The sequence below is a fragment of the Typha angustifolia genome, chromosome 7 (genome assembly GCF_048772165.1).
Source record: "Typha angustifolia cultivar Huaian chromosome 7, ASM4877216v1, whole genome shotgun sequence".
NCBI classification, from domain to species: domain Eukaryota; kingdom Viridiplantae; phylum Streptophyta; class Magnoliopsida; order Poales; family Typhaceae; genus Typha; species Typha angustifolia.
In genome coordinates, this window is record NC_133245.1 from 780,900 (window position 1) to 803,421 (window position 22,522).

Here is a 22,522-nt window from a genome sequence, read left to right on the forward strand (position 1 = left end):
GTTTAATCGAGCCTTATAGTTGAACTTAGAGCTTCTGCTTGAACAGGCTCAATTATATTGATAGGCTTTCACTAAAATTAAAAAAAAAAAAAAGTCCCACAAAATATATATTAGTGTAAACAAGTGCCGGTTGTTGGACTTTTACTGGAAAATAAGTTAAGATCAAATATTTAAAGTATTTTTTACTAATAAGAATTAGTAACTTAAGAGAGCTGAAAAACGTTGGTCAGTCCTCTTAATTACAAGGCCCACAAGCTATTATTACCTTACACTTTCGTAAACCACCGTGGTGGTACATCCAAAGTTCTCTAAGGCTGCTCAAGGAAAACAAATAATACAAACTTTATATCTCATCTTAGTTGAAGTAATTGGATCTATCGTCCTTCCAAGATTGTGATAGACATGGCACCTTGCTTGTTTGATAAGGAATTGTGCTCCGAGGGGTCTCTCATCGCGACAAAACCTGGTTGTCTAGGATGAGGTAAGGAAGAACTTTCACCCCTCAACAATATTACCATCACAGAACTTATTGTTGGTCTGTCCTCTGGGTGTTCTTGAACACATAATAACCCAACCTTTATACAGGTAAACGCTTCATCCGAGGAAATTAAGCTACTCATTGACTCATCTATTAGTTGCATGGCATTGCCTTCTTTCCACAAGCTCCATGCCTTAAAACAAACATTGAGTAGTTGTAGTAAAAGAACTAGGTAAGAGCAATGCAGTGATCAATCGAGTGTTGCAACACTTACATGTGCTAGAAGGTTTTGTTGGTGCTCGGAGTTGGAGCTGTAGATTGCCCTGTTCCTTTTTCCACTAATGATCTCAAGTACCAACACTCCAAAACTAAACATATCTGATTTCACCGAGAAGATGCCATTCATGACATACTCAGGAGACATGTATCCACTGTTTTATTCCATTCCCCAGATTAATTATTTGCAAACATAGATAAGATTAGATTTGAGGATCATACTTACTATGTGCCGACTATTTTGTTTGTGTTTACTTCTATCTCATCTTCGGGGAAGATTCTTGCCATGCCAAAATCTGAAATTTTTGGGTTCATATCTTTGTCTAGAAGAATGTTGCTTGCTTTGAGATCTCTGTGTATGATTTTAAATCTAGAATCTTCATGGAGATAGAGAAGGCCTCGAGCAATTCCGAATATGATGTTATAGCGAGTATGCCAATCCAACGGTGGACTTTTAGATTTATCTGATCGATTAAGAGTAATTAGCCATCATTTAATCTAATTAAGTTAGTACCTGGTATAAAAAGAAAAAGGGAGCAGAACATTAACTAACCAAACAGTAAGACATCCAAACTTTTGTTAGGCAAGTACTCGTAGAGAAGTATCCTTTCCTCTCTTTGGATGCAGCAACCCAGAAGCCGGACGAGATTCCTATGCTGAAGCTTTGCGATTAACATGACCTCATTCTTGAACTCATTGATGCCTTGTGCTGAAGTTTTTGAGAGTCTTTTTACGGCTATGTCTTCTCCCTCCCTTAATTGACCCTGCAATATGTAATAACCAAATTGTACAGAACTGTAACAATTTGTTCGTAATCTTTATCAAGTTAAACAAAGGAATTTATGACCTTGTAAACTGGGCCAAAACCACCCTGTCCAAGTTGGTTTTCTACGGAGAAGTTGTTGGTCGCAGCTTCTATGATACTCAAGTCATATAAAGGAAGATCAAATTCTTCAACCCCGTCTGTTTCATTGATCACAGTCTAATGAGATGAGATGGTTCTTATCATGGATGTCGAATAAACTAAAGGCTTAATTAGGTCAAAATAAATATATGGCTACAAAGTAGCCGAGGTGTAATACCTTTCTCTTTCTTAGGTTTCTTCTTATTTTTCTTCCAAGTACAACATACGACCAAAGAAAGAAGCAGAGCTCCCACAATTGTCGCCACCACAATCGCGACAACGTTCCTCTTACCAGAATTATCTGAAGGAGGTCCTGAAACATCGATTACTTTATTACGCTTTGCTTGCTTGATGAATAAGTTTTTTTTTTTAATTGACAAATGATTTTATTTAATTATTTATAAATAAAAATCAAATAATACTCTGTTTTTTAAAATATGTATAGGTTTGACCGATATTTTATCTAAGACGATGAGGCAGGATAAAGTTATCACATTCTTTTCCTTAGCAAAATATGTATAAAACTCTTTATTTGAATTTAAGGTTTATACATCAACCAAATAAGACATTAGTATCTAACTAACTGGAATTGTAAGTATTAGATTAGTACATGTACATACCTAGATCTGCTGCGGCTAACCGCAGGTAGAGATCATGTCCATTAGCAGAGTGCTGCCTAACATCAGTGAGGTTCGTAGTCCATAGTAGGCATCCACTACCATCACTAATATTAGCAGTAGCGTAGCCAGTGCACCTACAATTCTTTAAGCACGAAGCCTTACACTGCTCCAAGCTCAAGCTCATGTCCACCGTCGAGCTCGACGTGTCCGGCAGCTTCGCGCCGTCCACCGTCACGAATCCGTCAGTTCCTTTCGTGCAGTCGAGCTTCGTCTTCCTCACGCATCCGTCCGACCACTCCTTTACAGCCCGATTATCCCGTGATTTAGGCCGGAACCCTTGCATGCAGCGAGATAACGGCCAATCAGTGATGTCGCAGAGCGTGAAAGGCCCGCACATCGATATCTTAGCGCAAGGGTCTCTTGGTATGTAAGAGCGGATGCTCCACGCCCTGTTTTCTTCCGACCACACCAGCAATTGGAGGTCTCCGGACTGATGGACCCACAGCCTACTGATGACCGACGAGTTGCGTACGACGAAGCCGAGGAAGACCTCAGATCGATTCTTGTTATAGCGGCCGATGTCAGTGAAGTGGAAATCCAAGATTCCGTGGGAATTCATATTCGGTGTGCCACTGAATCTTAGCCCATTCCACGGCCCACTGCGCCATATCTGGCTAGTCACGGAAGACAAGAATAACTGAGGATCGCCGTGCAAGTCTAGGGCGAAGATGTAGTTGCCCGGTGCCGGGTCGCTTATGCTGGCCCATGACCGGTATTTGATCTTGAGGCCGCTCGTGAGGTTCTCCCCGACTTTCATACCGGGGAGAAAGGTATCCATCGGGTGATCGAAGCTCTGCCATGTAACGCCGGCTGCATCCGTGCTATTGCTAGTAGCCTCTCGTACAACAAAATTTCCGTCGTCCAAGATCTGCGCCACCGCGCTCGTTAGGCCCAGGTCTGACGAGTTAGAGGACCAGATGATCGTCGAATTCTCGTCCAAGATGACGAGATCACCGCCTGCGGTGATCGACAAGCTCCCGGTGGGATCAGCGAGCGGCGTTTGGCGGTTTGCGACCCACACAACAGTCTGGTTCGAGATCTTGTGGTACCATATACCGACATAGCGCTTCCTCGAGTTTACAGGGCTGAAGAAGCCTATGGCAAAGCTGCCACCGGCCGAGACAAGTGTTTCGCCGTCGGTGAGGGGTTGTGTTGGGGTTAGGGTGTGGGTGTCGCCACCGCTGGTAGGAGGATAGCAGAGGGCTGAGATAAGGTAGAAAAGAAATAATGGAGATGCTATGAGAGCTCGCATTGTTTTTCAAGTAGAAAGAACTAAACTTGAATAGCAGTTTACAATAGAAATAGGTTAATTAAGCTAAAGATTCCTGAATTATATTTCGTTTTCAAAGAGTCCCCAAACTATTTTATGTTACAACATCATTCCTTAGATTTTTAGAAAATTTCAATGTGACTTTCTAGTCTAGCCCAAAATGAAAAGATATATATATATATATTATTATAATTCAATTTAACTTATTAAAATAAATTAATTATCTTTCTCCCCCATCCACCATCACGGACTTCTCCTTTCATCATCGCTTGATCGTCCCTTCACTATCACCAACTGCTTCTTCACTATCGCTGGTCACCAACATCACCTCCTAGCCGTCGGCTTGCGACAAACTAGGCACCAGCTGGCCAAGACAGCCAATCCCCCACCTTACCTTCACCCTTCCCCCGTCTCATCGTTGGTAGCATCGGCGAGGGGCAATGCTGCGGATCCGTCCATCGGCCTTAGCAGAAGCTTTCGCCTGTAGTGAGGGCGAGGGCAAGGGTTGGGCTGGCCGAGTCATTCGGGTTTAGCCTTTTTTCGCCAACTTCTTGATGGGTCGTTTGCGCATATGCGCCGCGCGAGGAGCCAAGTAGCCTCGACAACGATAGGGAGTGAGGCTACACTCTCCGGCCTCATCCAAGTCGTCTCACCGTCAGCAGCATCGGCAATGGGCAACGCCACAGATTCGTCCATCGGCCTGAAGCAGAAGCTTTCGTCTGCAGTGAGGGTGAGGGCAAGCGTCGAGCTAGCCAAGTCATTCGAGTTCGGCTTCTTTGCCAACTTCTTGATTGGCTGTTTGCGCATGTGAGCCAGCAAGGAGCCGAGCAGCCTCGTCAATGACAATGAGTGAGGTTGCGCTCTCCGACCTCGTCTAAGCCTTTCTTGAGCCTAACGGCGTCGCCTAGCGTACTCCGGCAAGGTGATCGGCATGAGTTTGATGGAGGAGACACGTTGAGATTATTTAGATAATTTATTATTTTTTTTCTAAATTAATGGGCATAGTTAGTCATTACACGTATTCCATCATCCCCGTTACCTATTTCATATTGCTCTAAAGTTTAGGGGGACATTCTAATCTAAAAAAATGTTTAGGGGTCCTGTAAAAATCTAGCTATACTTTGAGAATATATATTGACTTTTGTCTCCGTAAGACTTCGATTAAAATCAGTAAGAAGTAAGCCAACTTAAGGAGCAACCTCGACCATCCATCCGGTACGCGTATGTCGTGTAAGCTCAAGCTTCACGATCTCACTGCCAGTGTAAAGACGGCAACTTCCAAGGAAAAAAAGTTCCCCGTGACATGAATTCCACAGTGGACTTACATTTTTATTAGGCCAATTGCAGAAGACAACTTAAAGTCCAAATAATTGGCCACGAAATGATAGATCCAATTTGAAATTTCGGCCAAGATAGGATTTCAAAGATATAAAAAATCAAAAGCAAATGCTAAATTCAATTTAAATTAGAAAAGTTGAATATTAATAGATCTAGAAACATCGATTATGTATCAAATGTTAAAAATTTAAGCCAAGTAGGAAAGGAAAAACCAAATAAAAATAAATAAATAAAAAAATGATAAATACACAATTATAATTTGTTTAATGTTGAAATTCTCTCAGTGCGTCGAGAGAAAAAGAAATCTGATGCAGGGAGCATGTAAAGATGGATCACAATGAGTCAAAGCACAGAACCTTCCTCGATCTTATAGATTTTCTAATGAAAAACTAAGATCTAGGACACTAAAATCTTGATATTTCAAAAGAATACTAAAACCAATTTCCCACCTACCATCACTAACTCTCCCCAAAACGCAATCTTAGTCTCTTCAAAACTTTAAATTGAAGACTCAAATACCGAAGACATGAGCAAGAGTTATGTCTTAAGTTCTTACATCTATCTTTCAAGGATAGTTGCAAACTGTCATGCAAGGTATTAAATTAGCTTTAGAAAAATTTCACTACGTCTGTGTGTCTGAACTCATTTAATGAGTGTTTGAACGCCGTAATTTGGACCTGATTCTAACCACTTTCTGATATTAGCTATTATAGAAAAATAATTGAAGCTTGTTCTAATTAACAACTTCACACAAAACTTCACATATAATTTCTTATTATAAATCTTGACTTCACAATCAATCTTCCATTTTAATATTTTTCATTAAATGTCATATACCTTGTGTTAGAATTCATACATAAAATTTAAACATATTACATTAATAAGATTCTATTTAAAACACAACTTATCAATTATATGACTATAAATAAAACCTTATACAAACTTTACACTTTGTTTTAGTTAAAGCAGTTGGATCCACAACCTCTATCTGCCTTCTAAGGTTGTGATAGACATGGCATCTTGCTTGATTGATGACGAATTGGATTCTGAGGGCCCTCTGGTTGCAACAAAACCTGGTTGTCTAGGATTTGGCAAAGAAGAATTTTTACCACCTAGCATTACTACAACAGAACTCATTGTTGGCCTGTCCTCTGGGTGTTCTTGAACACACAACAGCCCTAGCCTAATACACTTCAAGGCTTCTTCTAAAGGAAATGCACTTCTCATTGACTCATCTAATAGTTGCATGCCAATGCCTTCTTTCCACAAGCTCCATGCCTGAAATAAACATGCAGTATTGAAGTAAAAGATCTAAGTAAGAGCAATGCAGTGATCGAATAAGTGTCACTACACTTACATGCCCTAAAAGGTTTTCCTGGCGCTTGGAGTTGGAGTTGGAGTAGTAGACTCCTCTGTTTCTTTTGCCACTTACGATTTCAAGTACTAGCACTCCAAAACTAAAAACATCAGATTTCACTGAGAAGATGCCTTCCATGGCGTACTCAGGAGACATGTATCCACTGTTTTATTTCATTCCTCAAATTAGTAGCTATTCAGATAGTACGTCGATAAGATTAAAATTTGAAGATCACACTTACTATGTGCCGACGACTCTGATTGTGTTCACTTCTGTCTCATCTTCGCCAAAGATTCTTGCCATGCCAAAGTCTGATATTTTTGGGTTCATGTCTTTGTCCAAAAGAATGTTGCTAGCTTTGAGATCCCTGTGTATTATTCTGAATCTGGAATCTTGATGGAGATAGAGAAGGCCTCGAGCAATCCCAAATATGATGTTATAGCGCGTATGCCAATCCAACAGCGGACCTTTAGATTTATCTGATCGATAAGAGTTGAATGGTAATTAGCCATCATTTAACCTAGTTAAGCTAGCCGATAGTATAAAAAGAAAAGGTACCAGTAACATCGACTAACCAAACAGTAAGATATCCAAACTTTTGTTAGGCATGTACTCATAGATGAGAATCCTTTCCTCTCCTTGGATGCAGCAACCCAGAAGCCGGACGAGATTCCTATGCTGAAGCTTTGCGATTAACATGACCTCATTCTTGAACTCATCGATGCCTTGGACTGAAGTTTTTGAGAGTCTTTTCACGGCTATCTCCTCTCCCTCCCTCAATTGACCCTGTAATCACTAGTACAGAGCTATTACAAATTTGTATTACTTCAGATATGAATCTTTGTTATATTAAACAAGGGATGTAATGACCTTGTAAACTGGGCCAAACCCACCCTGTCCAAGCTTGTTTTCTTCGGAGAAGTTGTTCGTGGCTGCTTCTATAATACTCAAGTCATATAAAGGAAGATCAAATTCTTCTACTCCCTCTCTTCCATCGATCGGCTCCTTGGGAAATGAGAAGGTATCTACCATGGAAGCTGAGGAAACTAAAAGCTTAATTAGATCAAAATAAATATATATGGCTATAGAGGAGTCGATGTTTAACTAATTGACTGTACCTTCCTTTTTCTTACGATTCTTCTCCTTTCTCTTCCAAGCACAACATACAAGCAAAACTAGAAGCAGAGCTCCCACAACTGAGCCCACCACGATCAAGACAATGTTTCTCTTATGAGAATTATCTGAAGATTCTGAAACATTGATAATTTTGTTAGTACCTCACTAATTGGAACAATTAATTAATACACGTGAAAAAGTACCTAGATCTGCTGCGGCTAACCGCAGGTAGAAATCCTGTCCGTTAGCAGAGTACTGCCTAACATCTGTGAGGTTTGTAGTCCATAGTATGCATCCACTACCATCACTAATATTAGCAGTAGCATAGCCAGTGCATGAGCAATTCTTCAAGCATAAGGCCTTACATTGCTCCAAGCTCAAGCTCATGTCCACCGTTGAGTTCGACGTGTCCGGCAGCTTCACGTCGCTCACCGTCGCAAACCCGTCAGTCCCGTTCGTGCAGTTGAGCTTCGTCTTCCTCACGCACCCGTCCGACCACTCCCTCAAAGCCCAATTATCCGGTGATTTAGGCTGGAAACCTTGCATGCAATGGCATATCGCCGAGTCATCAATGTCATTGCTGTCGCAGAGCGCGAAAGGCCCGCACGTCGATACCTTGTCACAGGAGTCCTTGGGAAGGACCCAATAGGTCGTCCACATCTTGGTACTTTCCAACCACACCAGCCGTTGCAAGACGCCGGACTCGTCGACCTTCAGCCTACTGATGACCGACGAATTGCGTACTTTGAAGCTGTAGAAGACTTCGTTGGGGTTGACGTCGGTGAGATAGATGGCCAAGCTGCTGTGAGTATTCATGTCCGGGATGCCGCTGAATCTTACCCCATTCCATGGCCCGCTGCGCCATATCTGGCTAGTCCGGGAAGAGAAAAATATCTGAGGATCACCGTGCAAGTCTAGAGCGAGGTTGTAGTTGCCTGGAGCCGGGTCGCTTTCGCTGGTCCATGACTGGTATTCGATCTTGAGGCCAGTCTTGAGGTTCTCGCCGACTTTCATATCGGGGAGAATGGTGTCCGTTGGGTGATCGAAGATCTGCCATGCAACAGCGGCGGCATCGTTGCTATTGCTAGAAGCCTCTCGTACGACAAAATTTCCATCGTCCAAAATTTGTGCCACCGCGCTCGTTAGGCCCAGGCCCGACGATTTAGACGACCAGATGAGAGTCGAATTACTATCGAAGATGATGAGATCTCCATCTGCGGTAATCGACAAGTTCCCAGCATGATCGGCGATCGGCGTTTGCCGGTTTGCGACCCACACGACGGTCTGGATCGAGATCTTGTTGTACCATATGCCAACGTAGTGGTTCGTCGAATTGGCAGGGGTGAAGAAGCCTAAAGCGAAGATGCCGCCAGCCGAGATAAGTGTTTCGCCGTAGGTGAGAGGTCGGGTTGGGGTTAGAGTGTCACCGCCGGTGGCAGTAGAGCAGAGGAATGGGATAACGAGGAGAAGGAATGGAGCTGCTATGGAAGCTCTCATTGTTCCTAATGCCTCAATTCAAGCAGGAGCGAAACTAATGGTCAAGGAGTCTCATTGTTCCTAATGCCTCGTCTCAAGCAGGAGCAAAACTAATGGTCAAAGAAAGCACGCAGACTTTTATATGGTCTGGCTTCATGACTTCAACTATAATCATACAAGTAGAATATTAGAGCGACTATGATAAGAAGTCAACACTTATCCATTTGGTCAAAATGACAAAAAAATAAACACTTACCCATAGAAAAATGTTTCCCATGGCTTGAGTTCCGCAATAACTGACAAATATATGTCTTATCATATCTATTCGTGAAGTCACTTATAAAGACTATTATGAGCCTAAATCATTGACCATGAAATGATAAATGCAATTGTTTCGACAAAAGAAAAAAAAAATCAGAGAACAAGAGTGTGGTTCTTATGTGGCTCTTTGCATGAACACTGAGTAATTATCGGCTAGTTTTACAGCAACAAGATCTATAAATTGCACGTTTAGATATATAAGACAGATCAAGTCTCTACTATTTTACCTACTATTTTACCATATTCTCACTAAAACTTTCTTATTGAAATTTTACCAAGGAATAAAGAATTCTGTTGATACACAACTGATAATGCAATCATGCCAGTCAAATGAAAAGACAAACCTACTGCAGAAGTTTGAAAAAGAAAATTATCAAGAATAGTACCATACCTGATATTAGTTTATTGAAGACAAATCCCTCCAACTGCTACTACTGGTAAAATTAACACTACCAAATCTCATTCAAAGCTGAATAACGAATGGCAAGCAAACTGATATCTTATTACATCATCTGGTTCTGTCTTTTCTTATTCCCCTAGTGTTTGTAAACATAACACAATAAAAAGGGAGTCCATATTCCATCACCCAGGTGCCCATCTGATAGTAAACTCAGATGTTCCTTCCCCCAGACAGCAACAGATCCTTAGCATTCAGATATCATAAAGAAGGCTGAACTTCATAGCAAGTGGAGTCAGCATGATGAGAGAACATAGACCAACTCCAAATATACGATGAGATATTGAATATGTTGCACTCAGCTGTGGCTTCTTCAGGGGAAGATGAGGTGATAATGGGCGATTCGAAGTGGCTCCTCTTGAAGATTCTAAGACCTGGCTTGAGTGCAGGGCTTGGCTTCCCTTGGGAGATTTCACTAGCTGTGAAGCCTGCAAAGGAAGGGATGAAGCATAAGGGAACCTAGTAATAGTTTTGTAGGCCCTTAATTGTTCGCTGCTTGGTAAGGGTCGACCAACTCCATCCATCGAACAGAGTCCTGAATTTGTGTTACCAAAAATACCTGAAACACGTAATATGCAGTTAGCTCAATGCTCAGCAGCTGTTAATGTGGCAACTCATGATTTTGATAACGTGTACTGTAGCAAAAATATTGTAACTGCATGGGATCAATAATGTGTACACTTAATAGCGAACAACGAAGTCACAAATATAATTCACTCATTGAATGAAATCAATGGAGGTAAAATGCATGAGTGGGCAGCTAGCGACAGGAAGCTTGGAAATACATAACTCTTACATGTAGCAGTTATTGTTGGATATCTAACATATATACTCTTCTTGAGCCTATATTCAATGTCACAGAAACTAGTAAACATGGAAGCCTAGAATGAATATTTGGCAAATATTGCCCGTTTTAAAGAACTGAGAGAAAGAATCATGAAGAAATTTCTCACCACTAACTGCAAATGGAGTGCCTCTCTGGAGCATAAAATGAGTATTCATCTTGATCTTTTGTGTTCCTGCAGTAAAATAAATATAGTATCATTTATCAATATTGAACTAGAGATCTAAAGATACCAGATTTATATGAAAAGCATGATAAAGAAAATCTCCACTGTTACTACAGTTGTAGTGGAGCTCAAATCAATGGTGAATGCTTGCCGAAGTCACAGAGCAAAGATTGCAAGGAGAGCCTTAGGTATCTCCACATCCAAATGAATAATTGTCAAAAGAAGAAATGCAAAGGAGGTTCTTCTTCTTCAACATTAATTTCTCAAATCAAATAACTATAAGCTCCATATTTTTAGTACAGCTCTCTTTATATAACTAAGTTAATAAGAAGCCAGTAAGCAATGCTTAACAGGCTTAATCTATTACTTTGATGACCTAAGTTTCTTTTCAATATCTATAAGTTTGTTTGATAAGCGTTGTTTGGGGAAATAGTGTGATATATCATATATTGGACACTGGATTACATATAAGTAGAAGCTCACAGACTTGATTCTTTTTATCTATAAAGGAATGTGGTTACAAGAAAAGAAAATTCTCTGCAGTCAAGTATTCGCAATCCGATATGGAAGTAGGGGTGAAAACTGGTAGGATTAAATATGATCCTATCTGGTTCCTATCGAATATGGGGTTGAGATTTTTTTTATTTGTTTTGATATCCAAATTCGTATCAACATTTGGATAATTTATGCGGATACGAATATGAGTTGAAGAATAATATCTAAATCAATATTCACATATCATTTAATTTAAAATATTATAAAAAAAGCAATATAAAAGACTTTTTTTAATAATTTATATGCATTATAATCATATTTTTGCATATATTTACTGATTATCTATAAGTTTTAGTAATTATACCACAAGTTCTTATACATTCAGAAAATGAATATGGATAGATCCGATATCTGATTCATATCTTTAGTTGTACCTAACGAATATGATAACTAAGTCCATTGTCCATTGTATACAAAGAAAAAATATGGATACGGATATGATTCTAGACTTTTTAGCACTACTCGATCTATATCCAATCTATCTTCACCCCTACAATGGAAGAGCAAAACAAGATGTTTGGGAGGTTTCAATTATAAAGGCCCCTTGGTAATTCCAATGATGGTTGACCATTGACCACAAAAGTCACTTATAACTAGAAATGGGAATCATAAAAGAGTTACCTTTAGAATATGTCAACCCATGAGTTTATGCAGGATTGCAAGTGCAAAAAGACAGAGATATGGTGGATGGAGTATGAAGGAAGCTTGAAGAAGGATGATGTGGGAGGATGATTCCCACTGTTGTGGACAAATTTTGAGGATAATGTATCATCAACCAAATTTCCATTATAGTGCAACACTTAACCCTTTGAGAGGAATAGCAGCACAAATATAGGAGACTTAAGGCCAACAGCTATGTGCAACATCGTGATCCAAATCCAAATAATTCTTGTAATTCTGGAAACCAAAACTCAAGAAGATGCAACTCTTAGGGACACTTATAATTATAAACAGTTATGAGTACAAAAACTGAAAACACCGGACCGTGTACTAACTGCAAAATGAACTCTCAAAAGAAGAGGATAAAATAAAAATTGGAAAGAATCTACTCTAAAGGACTAAGGACCAATGAGATCATCTAAACTGATTTAAAGTGAAACACCCTTTCGTACCATCAGGTAATGATACTTGAGCAAACAGAGACTCTTCACCTATATAAATATTATCCAAAATCCTTTTTGGCTCCCTTCTCATCAAGCAGAAACCGAACACGCACTCAAAAAAAGGTACTTAAAGCAGCGATTCCAACACTAGCAGCAATCGATCATCTTATTATAATCTAAATGAAAAAAGAAAATGAATCTCATAAGAACAGCATATACAATCCTGAGAGAAAAATCTCGGTGCCCTAAGGGAAAAAAAAAAACCTATTTTTGAAGCAAATAAATAAGTCTCTTCAAGAGATCATCACGTTATTCTTCTTATACTACATAACTTACGGTAGATTAAGCATCAAGAAGGATAAGAGCCCCAATCCCTCACGGTGAGGTAACTTACAAAATCCAGAATAAATAGCAGCAAAGTAAACAATAAATAGATAAATACCAGCATCAGCTGCTGTAGCTTTCAGATGCGTCGCCATACAACAAGATCGCAGAAAACTGCAGCCAAAATGAGTAGGCAATCAAAAGATCGAACTAAAAGCAAATAAAAAGAAAAGAAAAGATTTAGAAATAGATCCAAGTATTGCGTTAAACTAGCAGTTGGAAATCAGAGGAAAAGTACCTTTTCTTAGGGAACCGTCTCGTTCTTCTCTTTACTCGAGTCGAGGTGTTGTTTTAACTTAGGGGGTGAGGCCTTAACGGGCCTTAACGGACCTTAACGGACCTTAACGGGCCTAGTCATAGTAAACTTAGCATCGACCAAAATGTCACAATTACATAATATCTATAAATTCTAAGGGGCATTGTGCAAAATAAAGGGTACGAAAAGGATTCCAAAACGAAAACCGAAAGCTTTTGGGGCCTTGGGGTGGGGGAACATGCAAAAGCCTGCTCTTTGTCTTCCATCTCGTTTCCTCTCTCTCTGTCTCCTTTCTTCTTCCCCTCTCCATCGAATTCTCTAATACTAGTCCTGAGATCTTATTCAGACCTAGAATTCCCCCTCGCCTGATCGAGGCCCATGTCGTGGGGCTTGGGCTGGAAGCGCTCCTCCGAGATCTTCCATCTCACCCTCGATTACGGCGACTTCTCCGATTTCAATGCCCACGAGCCTTCCCCTTCTCCTCCGCCTCCACCGCCGCCTCCTCCGTCTCCGCCTGCGACCTCCTCCAGCGATCTGGGGTTCCGAATCGAGCTTGAGTGGTCGGCCGGCGACGACGAGGAGCAGGTCGCGCTCCGCCTCCAGTCCCAACTTATGGTCGCCCTCCCGCCGCCGCAGGACACCGTAGTGTTGGATCTCCGTCAGGACGATGAGGGGCGTGTTGGTGTCGATATGAAGGTTGTGGAGCGGCGGGAGCCGCTGAGATCTTTGAGGATGTCGAAGGCGGCGGGGTCGGGACAGCAGAGCGATGGGGCCGGGGTGTTGACGAGACTTATTAGGTCGAAGCTTGCGTCAGGCCCGGGGTTGGAAGGTGTTCAGGAGTTGGTGGATAACTGGAAGAGCGTTACCATGCTCAGCTTGTGCGGGTGTGGCTTGTTGGTGAGTCTGATTCTGGTTAAAGTTTCAAGATTTTGATCCTTTTCTTTGTAAATATGGTTCTATCTAACGATCACATAGACTCGATGCAAGTTCTAGTGTAAGGATTATAACAGGTTGCAGCATTAAGTAGAATTGATCAGCAATTAGTCTTTGGGCATATATATATTGAATCTGTGTGTTGTAAATTGAGTTCAAATCTGAAGTTCTGGTAAAAGTAAGACGGATCCTAACTCCTAAGCAAGTTCTACTGTAAGGATTATAGCAAGTTGCAGCATTAAGTAGAATTGATCAGCAATTAGTCTTTGGGCATAGATATATTGAATCTGTGTGTTGTAAATTGAGTTCAAATCTGAAGTTCTGGTAAAAGTAAGACGGATCCTAACTCCTAAGCAAGGTGGATCAAATATGTGAAAGCTAAAATGAAAGAAAATGCTGATTTTATTTTGAACTTTCAGCAATTATAGAGGAAAGAACTAGTGAGAGGAACACCGCAAGTGGAAAAAGAAGAGCACATGGCTATCTAAGGCATTTCTTTAAATGGATAGAGGGTATGCCAAAACTGAACTCAAATATGATAATTCAAAAGAATGGACAGGCTCTTTTTATCAAAGCATTAGCCTTACATCAACCAGACTACACATTGGTGCCAAATTGTTGTTAAATGTCAAAGTTAGACAATAGAGAGACTAGACTTGGCATCAATTTTCTGAGCATTCTGAATGGAGTGAAATGTTTATATACATTTTAGTTTAGACATTTGCTGCTATTGATGCTAAAACTTTGCAGGAAACAGTTATAACTTTTACAATTTGCTTTGTCGGGAATGCTTTGATGGTCGATATATCATCTTCTTAGTTATATTTTGTATAGTTACCTTCGTAATGGGATTTCTTCTTTTGTGATAATATATTCTGATTGAAATTATTACTTGTACAATGAAATGGTTGTATGAAAATTTGACAGGTATTCCCAGTTGAGTTAACTCGACTTCCACTTCTCGAGAGACTATATCTTGATAATAATAAATTATCAGTCTTACCACCAGAACTTGGTGAATTGAAAAGCCTGAAAGTTTTAAGAGTTGACAGCAACATGCTGGTTTCTGTTCCTGGTACGTTTAAACTTTTACAATATCTAGCAAAGTTTCTATCTATGCTCAACATTTCAACAGTCTCAACTTTTGAAGTGCATTTGAGCTGTAGGTATCTAAAGCAATTAGTACATTCTAACTTTGTGCAGCTGGATTAATTTTGTTTTTATTCTGTTTCTTTTGTGAGCAGTTGAGCTGAGACAGTGTGTTCTGTTGGTTGAATTGTCACTAGAACATAACAAACTTGTCCGCCCACTTCTGGATTTCAGGTCATTCAAACAACAGTGCTCTTTGTTTCTGATGTTTTGTTTTAGCCTTAACATGTCTCTTCAGTTTTATGCAGGGCTATGGCTGAGCTTCGTGTTCTACGGCTCTTTGGAAATCCTTTGGAGTTCCTTCCAGAAATTCTTCCTTTGCACAATCTTCGACATCTATCTCTTGCTAATATCAGGATTGAGGCAACTGAAAGTTTAAAATCTGTTAACGTGCAAATTGAGGTAATGCTCTATTGACAAATTTGCAAGTTGTGCACTGAGCTCAAGATTGTTGGTCATGATGTCTGTTTTGTTATTTTATTTTAAATTTCAGATGGATAATAGCTCCTACTTCATTGCGTCTAGGCACAAATTGAGTGCCTTCTTCTCCCTTATTTTCCGGTTTTCTTCATGTCATCATCCTTTGTTGGCATCTGCTTTGGCCAAACTCATGCAAGATCATAGCAATCGTATAGCAATTAGCAAAGAAGAAAATGCTGTACGGCAGCTTATAAGTATGATCAGCAGTGATAATCGCCATGTGGTATATAGTTGCCTGTACCTATGAAACTCATGTCAATAAGTTTTCCTCCGGATATTCATTCTTGTTCCAATGATTTGGTCTGTACATTTGCAGGTTGAACAAGCATGCTTTGCTCTTTCCTCATTAGCATCAGATGTTTCTTTGGCAATGCAACTGATTAAGTCTGATGTTATGCAACCCATTGAATCAGTTCTTAGATCAGTGGACCAGGAAGAATTGATCTCAGTATTGCAAGTTGTAGTTACCTTGGCTTTTGCATCTGATCATGTTGCTCAAAAGATGTTAACAAGAGATGTACTCAAGTCTCTTAAGGCACTCTGTGCGCACAAGAACATAGAGGCAAGATGACTGAGTTTAGGTTGTGTTGATGCATCAGTATCAATCATACATTCATGCATTATAATTTGTTTCCCTTTGTTAGGTGCAACGTCTATCTTTATTTGCAGTTGGAAATTTGGCTTTCTGTTTGGAGAATCGTCGCACTCTAGCCAAGTCTGAAAGCTTACATGAGCTTCTGCTCCGCCTAACTGTTACACCTGAGCCACGTGTGAGCAAGGCTGCTGCACGCGCTTTGGCAATTCTTGGTTGGTTACCTATCTATGACGGTTAGGTTGATACCTTTCTTTTAGGAATTATGGTTTTATATATATTTACTTTTCTAGGAGAAAATGAGAATTTGCGACGAGCAATAAGAGGAAAGCCAGTTGGGAAGCAGGGATTGCGTATACTTGCAATGGATGGTGGTGGTATGAAGGGTCTTGCAACAGTCCAGATGCTTAAACAGATTGAACGAGGAACTGGAAGGCGCATTCATGAGATGTTTGACCTGATCTGTGGTACATCCACAGGTGGCATGCTTGCCATAGCTCTTGGCATCAAGCAGATGACATTGGATCAGTGTGAAGAAATATACAAAAACCTTGGTGAAGAGTCCAAGACTATGGCACCTATAGTTGTATATTACATTAGAATTTTATCTTACACCATATTGTCAACTATGAATTTTGATTTTCTCAGGAAAACTTGTATTTGCTGAACCAAGCCCTAAAGATAATGAGGCTGCTTCCTGGAGAGAGAAGCTTGATCAACTATATAAAAGTTCATCACAGAGCTTCAGAGTAGTTGTGCATGGATCAAAGGTATGTTAAACTTGGATGCGTGGCTTTTCTTATTCATTCTGTAAAGTAATTGGATTCAGAACTTTCTTGCAGCACAGCGCAGATCAATTTGAAAGGTTACTGAAAGAGATGTGTGCTGATGACGATGGTGACCTATTAATAGAATCTGCTGTCAAAAACATTCCAAAGGTTTTTGTAGTATCTACTCTGGTCAGTGTTATGCCAGCTCAACCATTTCTCTTCCGGAACTATCAGGTCCGTTTTCTTCTGTGATCTGTAAGAGTTGGTTTCATTTGCAAAAGGCAAGTAGACAACTTGCATACTTACTGTTTAACCATTTTATATTGTTGAACTTAATTTCACTTATCAAATTACATATAATTTAATTGGAGATAAATAGAACCCATGATCTAGGGTTAAGAGCTCATGCAATTTCTAAATTTTGTCCAGTATCCAGCTGGCACCATAGAGCTGTCTGCAGGAATGGCTGAAAGTCCTGCGATCAGTGCAGTTGGTACTGCTGCTTCTGTTTCTCAGGATGGCGCAAGACGTGGTGCTTTCATTGGAAGCTGCAAGCATCGCATATGGGAAGCTATAAGAGCATCATCTGCTGCTCCCTATTATCTTGATGATTTCTCAGATGGTAATAATTCTAACTTTTGTTGGAGATGTTGATCTTTCATCCAATTATATAATACGTGCTTGTCATCTTCACTAGAACCTTTAAGTGGCACTATATGTTTTCTAACATTGTTCTCATCAATTTCTTCCAGATGTAAACCGTTGGCAGGATGGAGCTATTGTAGCAAATAATCCAACTATTTTTGCTATAAGAGAAGCTCAGCTTTTATGGCCTGATACTAGAATAGATTGTCTAGTGTCCATAGGATGTGGCTCAGTACCAACTAAGGTAATTTGGTCTTTATTTAAGTATTTGTGAATATTCTGTCTCCGAATTGCCAGAATGTTCTGTTATTATACAATTCATACTGTGTCCCCAACCATGTCCCTAGCAAGATACCGATAGTGAATGACTCCCTTATTATTGACCTTATATTTCCAAACTCTGAATATCTAGTTGGAGCTTTTCATAGAAAGTTCATTTCTCTTTTGCTATTAGATTTTTTTTCAACTTATTGTCAGTAAATAGCTACAAGATTTATCATATCCATTGAGCTGATAATCTTCAATATCTATTTATAGCCTCGGAAAGGTGGATGGCGCTATCTGGACACTGGACAGGTTTTGATTGAGAGTGCCTGCTCAGTGGAGAGAGTGGAGGAAGCTTTGGAAACCCTGTTACCTATGCTTCCAGAAATGCAGTACTGTCGATTTAACCCAGGTTATTCATTTGACTGAAATTTCTACAAGAACTAAAGATCTTTGGTTATCCGACATCTCCGTGCATGGAATCATGTTGTGCTTAATTTCAGTGAATGTCCATGATGAACGTATAGCTTTTCTGTATTGACAGTTGATGAGCGATGTGGTATGGAGCTAGATGAGACTGATCCTGCTATCTGGCTTAAGTTGGAAGCTGCAACTGAGGAGTACATTCAGAAAAACTTTCATGCTTTTAAGAATCTCTGTGAGCTGTTAGTGCCCCGGTACCAAAATGATGAAAAGTTAACTGAAAAGTTAAAGAATCAGCAATTTTCAAAATCTAAACCATCAAATTCAGGTGCTTATTCTGCCAGGATTTTAATATTGCTTAAGGTGGTTTGGAGATCTAATCTTGTTTTAGTAACTGTCTTGCTGAAATGTTCTCCTCTCTTTGCTTTTTTTCCATAGGATTCAATGATAGTGGTCCTTCATTAGGATGGAGACGCATGATACTACTTGTAGAGGCTTGTTACAGTCCTGACTCTGGAAGGACTACAAATCATGCTCGCTCACTTGAGACTTTTTGTGCTCGTAATGGCATCAGACTTGCTCTTACAAATCGGTCACCAGCATTTTCCAAGCCAGCTACTGCATTTCCTACACCATTCACGTCGCCATTGTTCACTGGAAGCTTTCCATCAAGTCCACTTCTATATAGTCCTGAATGTGGTCCTCAACGAGTCGGTCGAATTGATTTGGTTCCACCACTTAGCTTGGATGGTCATCCAACTGCAAAAGCATCAGCATCACCTCCAACATCACCTCTGGTATCCAGGCAGCCCTCTGTACATATTCGGTCATTACATGAGAAATTACAGAATTCACCCCAAGTAGGAATAATACATTTGGCTCTTCAAAATGATTCTACAGGGTCAATTGTAAGGTCTGATACTGTCATCCATTGATTCTTCTTTGGTTACAGTTCCTTATGTTCCACGTATCTGTAATTTCCTAATGCTGAAATCTTTATTTCAGTTGGCAGAATGATGTATTTGTGGTTGCTGAACCAGGCGAGCTTGCTGATAAGTTTCTTCAGAGTGTTAAAATGAGCTTGTTATCAACGATGCAGGGACGCAAAAGAACGGAAGCTTATTCCTTATCAAAAGTCTCATCTGTTGCTGATTTAGTTGCAGAATGGCCGTCTTTCCAAGTTGGAGGTCTCCTCCACCGTTACATAGGACGTCAAACACAAGTATTCATTGTGTGATTTTTATCTTCTGATCTTCACTTTTGGTGTAGCTGATGCACTATGATCTTTTATCTTTTGCAGGTAATGGAAGATAACCAAGAAATTGGTGCTTTTATGTTTCGAAGGACAGTTCCTGCTGTTCACCTGACATCTGAAGATGTCCGTTGGATGGTGAGTTATACTATTATTTGCTATATTAATTCTTCGGCGTTGTGAGAACGACCACTCCTTCCATCGTCTTTTTTCATGTTTGGAATCAAATAAATTTCTTCAGGTTGGAGCATGGAGAGACAGAATCATAATCTGCAGTGCGAAGTATGGGCTCCCTCCAGCAATGGTGAAGGCATTCCTTGATTCAGGGGCCAAGGCTGTTGTTTCATCATGTATTGAACCACCTGACACACAGTGTATGGCAGTCCATGGGATTGCTGAAAACAATGGACTTGAAAACGGAAGGTTTGTGATCGGAGATGATGAAGCTGAAGATGAAGAGTCAGAACAAGAACCAGCCAGTCCTGTAAGTGACTGGGAAGACAGCGAGACAGAGAGAAGCGGTGATCATGCTGCAGACTGGAACGATGAGGAGGAGGATCTCTCCCAATTTGTTTGCCTCTTATATGACACACTGTTCCGTGAGGGGGCGAGGATAGATGTGGCTCTACAGAGTGCACTCCGCTCCCATCCAAAGTTGAAATACACTTGCCATCTACCAAATATACCATAGGTAAGAGAAAATAAGTACAGAACAAATAATACAGGTATATATTGAAAACAAAGTAATCGAAGAGATCATGAGAGTCACGTCATCAATTCGGCTGTAGAGTATGTTTTTTGAATTTATTCTTCCATCTGTAAAAGAAAAATAAAATAAAGAAGTACCCTGATTTAAACTTGCCATTATTGTGCTCTTATAGCAGAAATTATAGTATGTATATGACGATTTAATTGACAAAAGCAACAAAGAGCTCTTTATTCGATATGCCAAATTTGATATTGTTCCTTTTCTGCGTGTGCTAATCATGGTCGATGACGGCTTGCATTTTTGTCCCACTTTTTGTAGAACTTCTGCATAATGTCCGTGTGATGCATAATGTTACGTTGCTCTGTGAACTCAAATGCAACTTTATATAGTTCTTTACATGAAAGAGAATTTGAAGGATAATTTACGCCAGAAAATTGAACTGAAGAAAATATTCGAATCATTTTAAGAGCATTGCTAGCTGATCTGGTGTTTATATCGAGGTCAACTAGGTATGGATATCAATTAGCATGTCAGCCCTTCATTTTAGGTCCTTGTGGATACTTTTCTGGGATAAGGGTGCAGGTACATATTTTCATCGGAAAATTTCAACTACGTGGTTTAACTGACAACAAAAATGAACTATAACTGAACTAATTGGTTGTTCAACTAATCCACAGAGACGTCAATAAAATCATCAATACAAAAATTATGCAACTTAAATATGCATTTCTGAACTACATCAACATTTGAGTACCCACCTCAGGCCTCAGTTTTGCGCTTTACATATTGAAGTTTACAGCAACAAAAAATAAAAATAAAAAAGCAATCTGGCTGCAAATTGGATAATAATTTTGATATCGGCAGTTCTAATGCAGAGAAAACCAGACCCATTAATGTGCAAAACTTTGCAACAACTGCTTTCCTATCACAACAAAACCAAATAAAACTAACAAAAGAAAATGCCTGCAAGTAATTTTCTGATGAGTGTTCTTAATCAAGCTTTCTGAGCAGAAAACCCAAGGATGAGCTCCTTGATCTCATCAGTGGCTGCTCTATCCAAAGCTGTTCTCCCATCTGCATCTTTGATATCATACTTGGCACCAGCTCTCAAGAGTTCCTCAATTTTCGGTGTGTCGCCTTCCGAAGATGCCAACATCAGTAAGATATCCACAGGATGAATGTTTTGGCTTAAAAGTGCCTCCATCTTATCATATGTACCCTCAACAGCAAGCATTCCCATATAGTTGAAATACTGTGAAAAAATTTGTTCAACAATATGAGAAAAGTACACATTAATGAAAGAATTTTGATACCATATAACATAGTGAACTTCAGGAAATGTTGATCATTGCTTCTCACTAGAAACAGAAATTTCCTTGTATAAAATTCCCAATCAGTGCCATTTGCAGAGCACAAAAACATAGTATATGTTTAATTACTACAAAACCGATTGAAATGTAGTAAAGATAATATCATCCAGGGCGTTTTTCAATTGGTCATGCAACCTTGTGTCTTGACTTACAAAAACTAATCGAATTGTCTCACAGTAGAATAGAAGTATAAAAATCTATCTCCTAGTATGATTCGACGATCATAGATTTCCCATGTAGTTGATCAGTTCCATGTCACAAACAGTTGTTCGAAATTACCAAAAAAAAAAAACAAGCCTTTTTCATTCGAATTGCGCATACAAACGAGTTTCTGCTTGAAGGACAGGGAAATCTTTGAGGCTCTCTTAAGTACGACAGTAGAAGATCAGTAAATAATTGTAACCTTTCGAACCAATTAGAAACCCAAGAGGTAGCAGAGAAAGAGTTAAAGCAAACACCTGCTCGACATCGTCGCGATCGAAGTCATCCCGGCTCTGGCTGCCGTATATTCCAGCATCCTCCGCGCCGCGATTCCCAAACCGGAAGAAGCACGTCGCGCTCCTCCAGCCGGTGCTGGGCGCCACCTTAGCCCTAATCTGAGAGGACCTTATCCACCCAATCCTCTTCGTAATGGCGAGGAACGGAGACCTCAGTTTCTCGAAAGAACGAGGAGAAGAAGAAGGAGTTGGGATTTGGAGATAAATGGTGCAAGGGATTGAAGCCATTGGAGTGGTGGTGGAGGAGGAGAATGGTGGATGGAAGTTATATTCAATTGGAGGTTTCGCTCTCTCACTCTCTCGAGCACAAAGAGAGAGAAAGAGAGGATAACAGGTACTACTGGAATTTGGGATCTGGGTGTGATAAAGCTTGGGGGGAATAACCGGCGTTATTCCGGATTGGATGGAGGCTATTCCACGGATTTTGGATAAGGATCTGAATTTCTGACCAAATTAC

The 22,522-nt window shown here is 40.1% G+C and overlaps 4 protein-coding genes across 5 annotated transcripts; 1 reads left to right on the forward strand and 3 right to left on the reverse strand.

Annotated features, from left to right (window-relative positions):
* Positions 1-204: 204 nt before the first annotated feature.
* On the reverse strand, positions 205-13,057 carry LOC140762078 (uncharacterized). The gene is made up of 18 exons (XM_073099689.1): positions 12,964-13,057; positions 12,784-12,839; positions 10,627-10,692; positions 7,623-10,232; positions 7,422-7,553; positions 7,174-7,349; positions 6,879-7,089; positions 6,545-6,782; positions 6,304-6,466; positions 5,934-6,224; positions 4,262-4,403; positions 2,279-3,595; positions 1,837-1,971; positions 1,602-1,717; positions 1,308-1,518; positions 981-1,218; positions 753-909; positions 205-671 (listed from the first exon to the last, which is right to left on the reverse strand). The coding sequence occupies exons 4-18, from the start codon at positions 8,914-8,916 to the stop codon at positions 375-377; spliced, it is 5,118 nt and encodes a 1,705-aa protein (XP_072955790.1). The 5' UTR covers positions 8,917-10,232; positions 10,627-10,692; positions 12,784-12,839; positions 12,964-13,057; the 3' UTR covers positions 205-374.
* LOC140762080 (succinate dehydrogenase subunit 3-2, mitochondrial-like) lies at positions 9,868-12,820 on the reverse strand. The gene is made up of 3 exons (XM_073099690.1): positions 12,784-12,820; positions 10,627-10,692; positions 9,868-10,232 (listed from the first exon to the last, which is right to left on the reverse strand). Exons 1-3 carry the CDS (start codon positions 12,818-12,820, stop codon positions 9,868-9,870), a joined length of 468 nt encoding a protein of 155 aa, XP_072955791.1.
* A 130-nt stretch (positions 13,058-13,187) lies between the features above and the next one.
* LOC140763743 (phospholipase A I) lies at positions 13,188-20,449 on the forward strand. 2 transcript variants are annotated; one of them, XM_073102072.1, is made up of 18 exons: positions 13,188-13,878; positions 14,842-14,989; positions 15,159-15,237; positions 15,312-15,465; positions 15,557-15,766; positions 15,860-16,105; positions 16,188-16,350; positions 16,429-16,689; positions 16,784-16,905; positions 16,978-17,139; positions 17,335-17,527; positions 17,658-17,794; positions 18,088-18,226; positions 18,359-18,565; positions 18,676-19,150; positions 19,243-19,459; positions 19,538-19,627; positions 19,731-20,449. In XM_073102072.1, exons 1-18 carry the CDS (start codon positions 13,360-13,362, stop codon positions 20,178-20,180), a joined length of 3,972 nt encoding a protein of 1,323 aa, XP_072958173.1. In that variant the 5' UTR covers positions 13,188-13,359; the 3' UTR covers positions 20,181-20,449. The 2 variants fall into 2 exon arrangements, with proteins under 2 accessions (XP_072958173.1, XP_072958174.1); XM_073102073.1 differs by lacking the exon at positions 13,188-13,878 and having other exon boundaries at positions 14,928-14,989; positions 15,302-15,465.
* A 564-nt stretch (positions 20,450-21,013) lies between these two features.
* Positions 21,014-22,430, reverse strand: LOC140763744 (protein LHCP TRANSLOCATION DEFECT-like). Its single transcript, XM_073102074.1, has 2 exons — positions 22,027-22,430; positions 21,014-21,450 (listed from the first exon to the last, which is right to left on the reverse strand). Exons 1-2 carry the CDS (start codon positions 22,291-22,293, stop codon positions 21,193-21,195), a joined length of 525 nt encoding a protein of 174 aa, XP_072958175.1. The 5' UTR covers positions 22,294-22,430; the 3' UTR covers positions 21,014-21,192.
* Between the last annotated feature and the right edge of the window lie 92 nt (positions 22,431-22,522).